The sequence below is a fragment of the Phasianus colchicus genome, chromosome 5 (assembly GCF_987193195.1).
Source record: "Phasianus colchicus chromosome 5, bPhaCol1.hap1.1, whole genome shotgun sequence".
Taxonomy (NCBI): Eukaryota; Metazoa; Chordata; class Aves; order Galliformes; family Phasianidae; genus Phasianus; species Phasianus colchicus.
Window position 1 is genome coordinate 55,515,160 of NC_143440.1, and position 13,226 is coordinate 55,528,385.

At 46.1% G+C, this 13,226-nt stretch overlaps 1 protein-coding gene across 1 annotated transcript in view; it reads right to left on the reverse strand.

Annotated features, from left to right (window-relative positions):
* Positions 1 to 516: 516 nt before the first annotated feature.
* Positions 517 to 13,226, reverse strand: part of MNAT1 (MNAT1 component of CDK activating kinase) — a 117,564-nt gene continuing 104,854 nt past the window's right edge. The window contains exon 8 of the mRNA XM_031605324.2: positions 517 to 1,690. Coding sequence (XP_031461184.1) covers positions 1,570 to 1,690 — 121 coding nt within the window. The 3' untranslated portion in view covers positions 517 to 1,569. The remainder of the gene's footprint in view (positions 1,691 to 13,226) is intronic.

The window sequence follows — 13,226 nt, forward strand, 5'->3', positions numbered from 1 at the left end:
GGATCTTCAGTAGGGTGCATCTCAGGTCCAGGTGAGCACAGAACAGCACAGTGCCCCTGGCTGCTGCCTCTCCTTGCCAGGAGCCTGAGCTGAATCCCAAAGGAACTGCCAGAGCTTCTGGCTGCCAGGGAAACCAGCAAACAGATCTGGCAGCAGTGGCAGCCATCTGCCGTGAGATGAGGAACAGATAAATCAAGGACATGTAAACTTTTAGGCTTTACAGATGAGAGGAAAGGAAGCAGAACCTCCAGGGACAGAAGGCTGAAAAGGCCAGACTACAAGAAGAGTACGAGTGGTTTCCAACACGCGCTGCACAGCTGAGGTCTGCAGCACCCGGCCCAAACGCTCCCTTCTCCAGGGCAGGCAGCACTCAGCAGGCTGTGCCTTTCTGCACCTCAGCGTTACCTGTTGACAGCACTTTGCACAGTACAACAGGACTTAAAGAGAAAATGTTGGCACCTCCCTCCCCCGTCCTTAATAAAGGAAGCACTGAGTCTGGAACGGAGCTTATTCTTCTCTTTATTACAACTCAGACAAAAATACATTCAGTCAGTACGCTGCTCACAGCAGTATTCAACAAGTATTCATGGATGACTTATAAAATGTGGTCCAGGCTTTACTCTAGAGGCACACATTGCCCCGAATGGTTTCCAGTCTCCTGCAATTTATACACATCCATGGAAAAAACATCCCAAGACAGCACCCTGCTCCTGCTGCAATTAGCCTGAGCGAGGGGAAGGGACACATGAAAGCAGCAAATGGAGTGGCCAGGTTCATCCCACAGCCAAAGCAGAGGATGCCCCTGCCAAAAGAAGCTCCTGCACACTTGACACAGAAGGTGCAAACATAGCTAAGGAAACAAAACCAACTGTGACTACTTGGAGGAACCAGCAGCATATACAGGTCTCCTTGACTGCTTTAGAGGAACACAGCAGAAAGACTTTCAGCTACAACTTTGCTTGTTTTCCAAACAAAGGTAACAACCAAGTGACATCAGGAAGGATCCTACACAGGAATCGTGTCAGCACAGTTCCTGTGTTTCCCGTCTCATCCAGTTGGCAGGAGGAAAAACCCACTTGTCTGAGCTGGGGAAGCCAGTTTTATGGGAATACAATGTAGGCTCGAATATTGACACTAAATGTTATAATCAAAATGGCATTTAAATGCTTGTGCAAATAAAACCCTGCAATAAGAGTTAAACCACAAACTTTAATAAAAAAGTCTGGCTTTATTTAAAGAAATTTACAAGTGTATTTTTTTTTTAAACCTCAAACATACACAGCTGAGTTATTCACATCTTCCATTAGATGTGGCTTATTGCTTCAGCCTCCCTCAGCAAAGTGCCACATGACTAACGAGCTTCCCACTCCACAAAAATGTATCTACCATTTTACAAAGCCCTTGTGCAGTCTTCTTTTTTTCCTTTAGCACTTAAACACAGCTGGTTTTACACAGAAAAGTGACTGCAGCTTAGCCATTGTGCAATGGCAGCAATTTAACCAACCTCTGCCACCTTAACTTGCTCCTCATCTCGTCCAGCATCCCCTTATTGCAGCTGGTGTCCGCTGGCTAACTGGGGAACCAGAAGAGACCACTGAAAGCATCCTGCAAGGCTCGGTGGCATGCAAGAGAAGAAGTGTAGCCCCCAGCAAGATCCTGTGGAGAAGCGGCTCGTACGTGGTTCAAGTACCTGAAACAGTGAGAGGCATTATGTTAGCACAGAAAGAAACTTGTCAAACACCTTCGTAATTCCAGTGGTGAGGCTGGGTATGTTTTTCTGGGAGAAAGCAGACTGTTTACAAGTGTGGATAGTGATAGGACAAGGGGGGATGGTCTTAAACTGAGACAGGAGAAGTTTAGGTTGGATATTAGGAGGAACTTTTTCCACACAGAGGGTGGTGAGGCGCTGGAACAGGTTGCCCAAGGAGGCTGTGGATGCCCCATCCCTGCAGGCATTCAAGGCCAGGCTGGATGTGGCTCTGGGCAGCCTGGGCTGCTGGTTGGTGACCCTGCACAGAGCAGGGGGTTGGAACTGGATGAGCATTGTGCTCCTTTGCAACCCAGGCCATTCTATGAAAGCAAAGAGGAAGAAGCTGCCTGTCTGCAGTGCCTGTGCTCATTAGGGAAGAGGTCATCTTTTTTCCCATTTAGCAGTTCCTTCTAACCGTGACAAGGCCAGCACAAGGCTTCCTACACTCCCCACAGCAGTCACGGGGTTTCAGCTCTGTGCAGTTAATGCCAGGCACTCCCATATCCAGCCATGCTGCTCTGACAACAACAGGGCTGAACTCTGCTCTCAGTCTGATGGGTCTCTGAAGTAAGCCTATGGACACCAGGAACTTGCATCAGGATGAGGCAGTTGTCAACATTTCAGCTAAAATTCACCCTTCATTAAGCACCATGGCCAGCCTGCAGAGCCATGAGATTTTGCCCCACACCAGGCAGACCTGCAGATGCCTCAGCTCCTTCCTGAGAGCCCAAATGCAGCTGCTGCACACACTGAGAGCTGCAATGGAAGGCATCTGCTCAGCAGGCTGCGTGTTTTCATTCAGTGCTGTAACCCTACAGTGCTTGCATCCCACACAAGAAAACATCAGAACAGATTCTCAGCATTTTACACCCAAACTGCATCAAATGAATTATCAAATAATAAAAGACAGAGGCTCTGCCCAGCACGATTAGCAGAATATCTCACATTTTAAACACCAGATAAAATATCACAAACGAGAACTGCTTTGCAGTGTAAGTCACTGAGTTTCAGAGAGCTGCTGTGATTCATCGCTCAGTAAGCGTTGGTCCTGGGAAGTCCTTCCACCTCTGGCTTGGCAATTCAAGCATCGACTTGCAAAACACATACAGCCCTTTATAATGCTATCCTGAGAAACCTAAACCAGCTGCACTTCTGGCAGGAAAACACAAGACCACCAGTAAAATATCCAAAACAGTTGCATCTTTTAATTTACGACTATACACTGTTTCCATAAAGAGTATATAAAACAGGTCAGGTTTTATAGGTAAGACATAATAAACAGTCATACACACTGATGCCATAAATGTGTAGAAAAAGAGGTTACTTAAAAATGATTAATTACAGTTAAAAACTATTTCTTGCACCTACCAACCACAACACACCGACACGAGCAACACTGCTGAGCTATTGTTGATAAGATGCTAAAACCAAGGCACAATTTGCCCATAATGGCTGAAGTGAGATGAGCTCTGCTGCTTGGCATCAGGGCACAAACCCTGTGCTGACAGTGGAATCTACAGATACAGCAGTCATCTCTTACTCTGTAAGGAAAGGCAGTCTGCAGAGAGCTCTTGTTGTGTAGGAGAGTGCATTCTGCCTTAATAGATGTTTGAAAAGAACATTACTTGTCCCTTAGTATTTTTGGAGGAAAATCTCATCCTTCCCAAAGGCCTTTTACAACTGCTGTGGGAAACAGGAGCTCCTTCCTCAGCCAGGAATGATGAAGGATCCTGACCGTACCAATTTCCTCCCAAGCACTGGTGTGAAACTACCTCCACCCTCCAAACCAGAGAGTCTTATAAAACCAATTCCCATCGCAGAGAGATTGCACTTCTATCATGTTTATTTCATCACACAAGCTTTACTTTCCACTCCTGTACAGAACAGTCCAGAGAAAACAGGGATTATTTTACCCTTCTATATTAACCAAGGTTGGTTGTGCATTTTTTGTTACTTTTCTAATACATCGCTGAAGGAAGAGAGAGGCAGAGTTTACTGTTTCCCTTTTTTAGGTCAGCCAAAATTGGGGTATTAACAACAACAAGCCCTGATTTACAGATATTACAGCATTTCCAGTTAACTGGCACACGCTCCGCAAAGCAATACAGAACTGCTATTGCCAGAAAGGCTCCCATCAGCTTTTCCTAGGGCAACGTGCTCCCGTGACACAAGCACGACGCGCTGCTGGCTGACAAGTGAGATCTTTATTTTCCTGTTAAGTATCTAAACCTAATGCTCTTGACCCATTTAATTACTGTGGTGCACCAGGCAATTGCAAAGAATGTGCCACGCTGCAGCCGCACAATGAGCAGGGAATGTTTCGCCGGCTTTTCCACGCCGATCCCCATCTGTGCTGTTGAATCCTGCCATGCCCATCGCTGCAGCGTCTCTCTGAACTGGATTCCTGGGGTTTCTGGCAGAGGTCAGCAACTCTTTTCATCTGCACCTTTAGAACAGCACCAGGAAGAAGCGGCTGCCAAGTCTCGTTTCCAAAAGTCAAGCTCAGTTAGGTCCTGGGAGCTGGAGGTAATTGCTCTGACTAGTTAGCAAATTCCAGCACACTGGGTCTGTTTTTCATAGGTTTATTTTAAGTACCTGTAAATCTTATAAGCAGAAACCAGGAAAAAGAGGTTTGCTTTTTCTGGTGCGCAGTTTTTTAATGTAACTCGTATTTACCGAGGGCAGACTAAGCTCTGAAGTTTAAAAAAAAAAAAAAAATTAAAAAAAAAAAGCCTGTGCTATTATTTCTGAACAAGGCTCACCAGCCGTGTGCTCCCTGCTCCACGGTTTCACACTTCCCATTCACTGCAGAGCTGGTGCTCTGTGTCACACTGCCCAAGCAGGCCCCTTCCCCTCGCTGCAGCCCTTGGATGTTGATCTTCCCCATTAACCTTTCACGTCAGTTAAAACACATCGTATTTTGTTCTTCATGAGCCTTAAGGGGTTTTCATTCCTGACCTTCAGCTTCTCATCGCCACGTGAAAAAAAGTCTCCTGTATTCAGGGAAAAAGGTGTAATTTGCACTTGGTTCAGCCTCAGCACCAAGCTGGTCGTTGCTGGGGTTGGGCTTCCTTTCTGTTCTCTCTTTTCCCAGGGCCTTGTCACCATCACTTCATCAGGAACAACTGCAGCCGCCAGAGAACCACACAGCAGCACTCAGCATGCCAGCAAGCTGCATTCCCTGCACTGCTGCTTTAGAAGGCTGGGGGACCCGACACCACACAGCAGCACCTGGGATCACTGGCAACACACCCTCACTGCTCAAAGGCTGCCTTCACTGGGCTGCCTCTTCCAGGCTGAGATGTTGCAGGCACTCAGTGGTCCCAGTCTGAGCAGCCTTTGCCATGCCTCCTCCTGCCCTGCTCACCAGTCACACCAAGAGCCTCACAGTGTCACCCCGTATCGTCCTTGTCATCACCTCAGCATCTCCTCTATCCTCACCACGCTCCGGGATGTGGTTCCCATACAGCTCAAGCCAACTGATGCTGCTGGGGATGGGGCATCATATTTTCTCTTCCCTTCCAACCTAACCAGTCCATGATTCTATATGTGAAAGTAAGGTACAAGGAAGACACCTTCTGTAATGGTTCTTGACTGAACCTGAAGTGGAAATGGGAGCTCTCTCAATTCACTCCCCAGAGGAGGTTGCTGAGAAAACATGGTGCTGGTTGCTGACCAGCTCCTGCTGCTCTTCCCATCCTGGTCTGACCCATCCTGCTCTGTAACCCAAAGAAAGGGAAACCACAGGAACCAGCAAAGCATCATTCCCCATTCACCATTAGAGGAGCAAGAAAAGGATAAGCTTGGCCCATTTATCTGAGCTGAACACAGCTATGGACACTTTGATGCGGCCCCCAAATACCAGGATGCAAGTTTTGATGCTCTTCTGGGGGATGGTGCGAGTGGAAGGGTTCACCTGGAACGTTCCATACTAAAGGACTGCTGCGCTCTGCCTGCATCGTCCTCTGTGGGGTCACACATTCTGGCTTTCCCTTCTCCTCCCCAGTGGCACTTGGCATGCAGAAAGCCTTTGGGAGCATCTCTCGGGCTCTTCTCCCACTTGTCTTACTGAAACTCGTTAAAGGCTTCAGAAGTGTCCAAGGAAAGTTGGAGACAGTGCAATCAAATAAGCAAATCAAGCTAAAAATACTACCCAGATGACAAACAAAAAAAAAACCTGCAGTATTTCCCTCCACCCACCAGTCAGAAACCCCTTATGCGTAAGCACATGGGGCTATTTCACACAATCACTCCCATTTGACCAAGATAAAAATACTCCCACTGGTGTATTTGCAGATGCCTTACAGGAGGTATGTGTGCAGCACTGCGTATTTGGCACACAGATTTCACTTCTTTTTAATCTGTGAGACATTTTAAGGAGATGGAGAAAAGAAAAATCACTGACAAGTTGTTTGACAAAGAAAAGATACTGTAATTCTATTCCACAGAATAGATTTACTGTTCATCTGATTATGTGCAGCATCCAAGAGAGAAAGTAATGGTGCAGACATTGGATCTGGGATATTTTCCAGATTCATCGTTTAAATAATAAATACTGGTTGCATGAAAGCAAGCAAAAAACTACTCTGGAAAACTGTGTAAAGCATGAGTAACGAAGTAACATAGGCTGCATTCCTGACTCTTCCTGAGACAGTACTTCCCTTAGATTTATCAAGTCTCTAAGATCAGCTGTCAATGCATTATTCAGAGTGTTCTTTCAGAGAGTGGTTTCTATCAGATGGAAGATGCACAAACTGGATTTTCTCTGGGCAGTTTTTTTGTTGAGGGATGTGTGACCTGGGTTATATTGCAGCCTCTGAGCAGACAGAAACTGAGCTCTTCACTCACCTTCGTCTTGGCTTGAACCGGTTCTAGGACGTGATTTATGCAGCCAAAGCAGAATTTGTTGACAAAATAAACCAGGTTCATTGTTACTCTTCATTAAATAGGCCTGGGAAACTCTTTCAGGAACAGGCCCCTGCTAGGTAGTAGCACAGAATAGTTTTGCCCTCCCTATCTCAGAAATTATAACGTCCGAGGACAAAAACACAACCTGAAAGGCTGGTGATCAAAAAAGCAGTCTAGAATTGCAGTTCAACCATGCACAGACTCAGTGCAGGCCTGATCCCAAGTCCTCACAAGTCAAAAAGCCGTCTTTCATCTATTTTAACAGACACTCTCTGGACGCTGCCATTACATTCAGATTTTATAAACAAACAAGCTATCACTGGTGCACAAACATCCAGCCTGTACTCAGCCTGCTGCAATGTAGAACCCAGCTGGAAGGCAACCATTGCAGGCCCAGCTCCATCTCTGCTGCAGGCCTTGCACAACCCCCAGGGTCAGGCTTCCATCAGCTGCTCTTCTCCTTGACCCCCCAGGACAACAAGGACCAAAAGGGAGGAATCTCTTGTAGAGCTCAATGAGGAAAATTGTTCACCAGAAAGGAGTAGGTCCTGAGTTGTCTCCAGGAACCAAGATGTCACTGGGTTGATCAATGCGGTGTAATTAACAGTTTTCATTACTTCAATTGGAATGTGAGTATGAAGACAATAAGATGGACAATGAATTACTGTGGTGTGGGGTTTGCTACAAGCACCAGTGAGCAGGCGTGCAGCCACCCACTGCAAAAGCCAACAGCTTTCTGTTGTTTCTCAATGCCTCTGGATTGCTCTGTTTACAGCATTGCAGCCATCAGTGTGAATGTCTAAAAACTGCTAAGTGCAACAAGGTCCAAATACAGCAGATCCCAAGGCAGAAGAAAACGTATTTTTAACCAGATTATGTCACCTGTTAGTCCTGCAACAGGACAAGACCAAATGCAGCCTGTAGCACAAGGGTACAAGGAAAAGTCAGCCTAAATGCCACAATACAAATTTGGCTGCAGAAAAAAAAAATGGCCACGGACAACAGCGAGCTACCATAAATACCAGGAAACCTCAGCAAGACTTCAATCCCATTTGCAGACAGCAGCTCCACCAGTGCAGGTTCAGCTCGGTAAATTGGTCTGGTTGCTGATTATTAATAACACTGTTTGCCCTAAGCTGGTTTTCTGAGGGAGCTGAGATTGCTTACCGCAGTGTCAGACGAACGCTAGGCCCAGCACAAAGAAAGGAACATGACAGTCATTGTCTTTTCCACACCACAAGCTGGCTCAGCCCATCCACAGTGGCTGTGCCCCAGGGACGGCTGCAGAGCTGTCACCTGCTCCTCGTGACTCAGCTGTGCCTCCTCTCATCCAGACTAGAACATGACCAGTGTAGCAGCCTTGTTCCTGGCTGTAAGGCCACCGCTGTGCCTCCAACAGGGAGAAAGGAGCAGCAATTCTCTTCTTTAGGAGCTGAAGCCCACGAAATTTACTGCTGAATGCAATGCTTGAATTGCAGACAGACCTTCTGGTGCCCCGATGATGTTTCAGTGGACTCCTCTGAATAACTAATGACAGGACAAGAGATGATGGTCTCAGTTTGAGTCAGGGGAGGTTCAGGTTGGATATGAGGAAAAATTTATTCTCAGGAAGAGTGGTGATGCAGTGGCACAGCTGGACAGGGAGTGGTGGGGTCACTGTCCTGGAGGTGCTCGAGAACTGTGGAGATGTGGCACTGAGGGACGGGTTGGGCTTGGTGATCTTACTGGTCTTTTCCAACCTTAGTGATTTTATGAATTGCTTTGAAATAAACATCTCTCTACTGAGATTGTTTAGTATTTTTTCCCCTTTACTCTAGGAGAGAAACTCCAGCCAACTTCTGTAACAAGCTAAAATCAGAGTCCTCATCTTGCAACAAACCCTACAGAATCAGATGCCTACCGGCTCCACTGCACTGCCATTTGTTAAACCTTCATTATGAAAAAACACTTTGGAGTTTCAGTCTCTCAGATTGAAAAGTCTTTTCTACAAAAGTAGCTCTTCCTAGCAGAGATGTCAAAAAATCCAACCTACCAAATCAACAGAAGAAATCTAGGACCTCAAGCAATTCATTTGATTATCTTCCATCTCTAAATGGCAATGTGCTACAAATGCTGTGTTTCTAGACATGAGAAGCTGCACATTAACAGCAGGTGGCAAGACAGTTCTTTAAAATTCAACAGGTCTGCCACAGCACATCTCAGCTAACACAAACAGCACAGGGCTCTGCTGCCTACACAGGTAGGAAAGGCAAAGCCTTGGAAAGAACAGCCACGAAGCAGCTGTCTGTGATAACAGCAGTTCTGATTCCAAAGGCTAAAATCCACACTGAGCTGTTCCACCCTCCTTGCCTACACTTCTTTCCTCCCTTGGATCAAAGGGCAGACATTTCAGACCCCAAATCCACATGTGCCCTGCTGCATCAGCCAGCCCTGCAGCACCCAGCAGCAGGTCTACAGAGCTCACTGCTCCTCCTCCTCCTCATCAGGAAGCTGCTGCTGGGCCTATAAAAGGATCTCTGGAGTGTTTAACATAGGAACTAAGGCACTTTAATTTGATGTTTCACATAAACCGTTTCCTCTTTTAATGGTGAAGCACACATATAAACTGTAGGAGACATCCACTGACCTCTATCAGAGGTTTTATTACAAATTATCTATGGCATTGGTGAGTACAACAGTGAACCTTGCAGCAGAAATATCTTTAGATTCCAAGATACAAAGTCAAAGAAGGCAGCCTCTTTCACACATCACAACACAAATGCATGGCAGAGAGGAAGAGAACAGAACCAGGTTTTCCCACATCATTTTCCCTGAGCACTTCCTCTTTTTGCAATGAAATCCAGACTCTCCAGATAACAAACATCTCCACTGAAAAGCTAATAGTTGGTGGGGATGGAAAGGCTATCTCAAATTTTTCTGGTTGCTGCAGGTACTGCTGCTACAGCTGTTTTTAGAGACCTGAGTCCCACCGCAGAGTCCTGACCCAAAGGCAGCAGCTTTAGTGTCACCATTTCACGTGGAGAAAGACTGCAGCCATCAAGTACCATAGACATAAAGACTGTACAGAGACTTCAAGCACTTTGCCATGGGACATAACGCCCTTAAACAGCGCAGGCTGATCCAGTCTCACTTTCAAAGAAACCACAAATCCAATTACACCTGTGGACGGTATGTTAAAAATGTTAAGGCACAATTAACCTCATATTCCATTGAGGAGTTACACAAGTCAGAGATTTACATTCAAGAATTCATATATGTAAATCCAGAGCTGGCTTGACAAAACCATCCTGCATTTCATGTGAGCACAGAATGCACCACAGATGTCACCGTAATTACTCTGATAATAACCAAATGCCACATTTAATCAGGTTCTCTTAATATGTGACTAGACAGCCTCACTTCAGACAAGGTGTAACACTGTTTTACCCCTACGTAAATAGCAGTGCAAGCTAGCACATTCCTGTCTTTGCGGTAAACTCGGGCATTTGAGCCTATGCAGGAAATCTTGAAAGTACTTTCAAAAGCTAAAGCACTGATAAAGGTCACACTGCTGTTTGTTTTTTCTTCTAAATTAAAAACAAACAACCCAAAAGCCTGAAGCTGGCAGAGTACCCCACAGCCATCATTTACCAAACTGAGAGAAAAGGACCACACTCCCAGCGCGATTAAGTCGGCACGGCTTACAGCTTTCTGTGCTGTTACAGGGCAAATCCAAGACAGTGATTATTCTGATGTTCTCCTCGTGTTAGCACACAGTGTTTTAAAATAAAAATGGGAAATGGAAAGCAGAACCTGCAAACACGTTAAGCCTCTGCACGGAGGGAAACTAAAGGCTTCCCAGTTTCTTTTTGTTTGGAAGTGACATGCTGACTTCTCTGGGCAGCCTGGTCTGCTGGTTGGTGACCCTGCACATAGCAGAGGGGCTGAAACTAGAAGACAATTGTGGTCTGTTTCAACCCACACCATTCTATGATTCTGTGATTCTTCAATGGCTTGGGGGCTTCCTTACACCCACATCCCTCTCTGTATCACTCTCAGTCATTCATAATGGCTCCACACTGGTCACAAACCTGCACTGATGATGCTGTGCAAACACGTTGCTCACCACACATCCTGGCACCACACACTGCTTCCAGCATCCAAACGCCATCCCCAAAACACACCCAACCACCACCATTTGGATGATTCGTTTTTTCTTCCAACTGAACTGATTTCTGCTTAAATCCTTTCCCAAGCAGCCACCCGGATTAATCACCCCTGCATACCTAACCGGGAACAAATGGTTAATGTTTATTTCTAGAAAGGGTTATCTTGCTCACAGGAAGCCTTCCCTCAGCACAAGCCACTTCCGCAGGCCGTGCCCTCGCAAGTGGAGCAGTGAGGAGGGCTCCGAGGGGCACCTGGTCCCCCATCTGTCACCCCCCCGAGGTCACTTGCCAGCTGTCCGTCCTCTCAACACCCGGCCCCTCCACCACCACCCAGGCATTCTCCCTCGCTCAGGTTTCCAGGTCTGAACTTCCAGATCCAGTAAATCAATCAGCCAATGCAGAAACTCCTCCAACAACTGCAAGTAAGCAGTTTGACACCCTTGAGCAACCTCGCCGCGTAACAAGGACACTGCAGTCCCAGCTGGAATCCAGCAAAGCGCTCGCTCTGCATGGCTGGTATGGATTTCACCCAGGGACTGCTGAACTGCAGCTACATTTAGTCTATGACTAAGTCGGGCTCCGCTCATACTTGACCCTGGGAAGAATGTCACTGAATGGAGGGAGTTTTCTCAGCTATAATTTCATATTTTCCCATTTAAAGGCTAAAAGCACCAATAAGCCATCGCATCCATAACAGCAAAGTCACCAGCTTTAACACACTGTGGAGATGTTTCAGCATGGCTCGATCTTCAGATTTTTCACTTCCCCTTGCCCTCAAAATCGTGCTTTCCTCCTGCAGGCTGTGCTTAGGACAAAGGGCACCAGAAGAACATGCATATCTTTAAGTAACTATTATCACTCTGAAGATGCTAACCATTGTTTTGAAGCCTGCTACCTGAGTCAGGGTCGTTTTCACAGACCTATCTTTTAGGGATGGAGTCAGTTCAGTCTAAAAGTCATCACCTCACCATCCCTGTGACCAGGAAGACATTTCCCCGGGTTCAGCTCCTGGAATATAGCATCTCCAGTGCAGGCAAGAAGAGCGAACACAACTTTTATTCTGAAAGTCCTTTTTGTATATACATATTCTTCTTTAAGATCAAAATCCCCCGCTGTTCCTTCACTCTCTGCCTTTTTCTCTGACTTCCTCACACGCCAGCACATACCATAAATCCCCCAGTGCACAGCCAGCAATCCATACTGATGAACCACGTTTCTTTTTGAGCAGGAGACATGAAAGAGATTCCTAACAAGCCAGCCCCATGCAAATTATGCAGCTATGAAGCAAACTGGAACCCTATGTGAGCAGAGCACTCAGCCACTACCACCTCCAGGAAGAGAACAGGACATACTGCAACTTTTCCCTTCTGTTTTTGATATCTTTTGTGGATGGACTTAAAGAATTAAAAAGCATCCCTTTCTTCCCATCAGCATAAAGGACTGCAAATGACACAGAAAATGCATTTACCCCTGCTACAGGATTTGCAGAAATTGCCTGATGGGAAAAAAAAAAATCATCTGAACAAAGCAAAAAATGTCTAAGATCTCAACCTTGAAAATGCTGTCTCCCCAGGTCAGCTGTTCTGTTTTCACTGTAATGCAGAATCCTCCATTCCAACAGAACACAACACATTTGCATTGTATGCCACTTCCAGTTTAAGATGACTCAGAAACAAAGCAGTACAAGATGCACAAGAATTTCTAGAGGCTTTTCTAACCACCGATACTGATCAGATAAGTAAGCAGCCAAACCTAATAATTATCTTGAATGAGTAACTACAAGCACAAAGCAAGCTAAAAAATAACCCAAAGTTATTTTCTCTAGGCAGTATTTAAAAAAATGTATGTCAAAAGCAAAAATCCTGTAGGTTGAATGACACCACTTCAAGAAGCTGAGACCGCTCAGGTCAAAACAAGGTGAAAAAGACAGCCTGCCTGGTATTGCAGCTGACTAATGCTCAAATGCATTAGACTTTGTGTCTTTGAGTTTTTTGGGTGCAGTTGATCAAGTCAGCACTTCAAACTGATGGCAAGGATCAAGCTTACAGCTCCCAGCCATACTGACATTAGCTCCTCAGGAAGGCTGGAAGAGTGGGAGGGAGAAAAGAGAGGAGGGCAGGAGGTAAAACAAGGGCTTATCCTGCAAAACGTAGCTGGGCCAAGAGTTACAAGCATCTGCTTAAGCCATGTGCACCCTTTTGGCTGAGCTCTCAAACAACAACCTGCAAAGAGACTGCTGAGCCCAGCAGGTCAAGGGAGGTGATTCTGCCTCTCTATTCTGCTCTCATGAAACCCCACCTGGAGTAGTGTGTCCAGTTCTTGAGCCTCCAACACAAGGACATGGAATTGTTGGAGTGGGTCCAGGAAGACGATCAGAGGGCTGAAGCATCTCTCCTACAAGGACAGACTGAGAGAGCTGG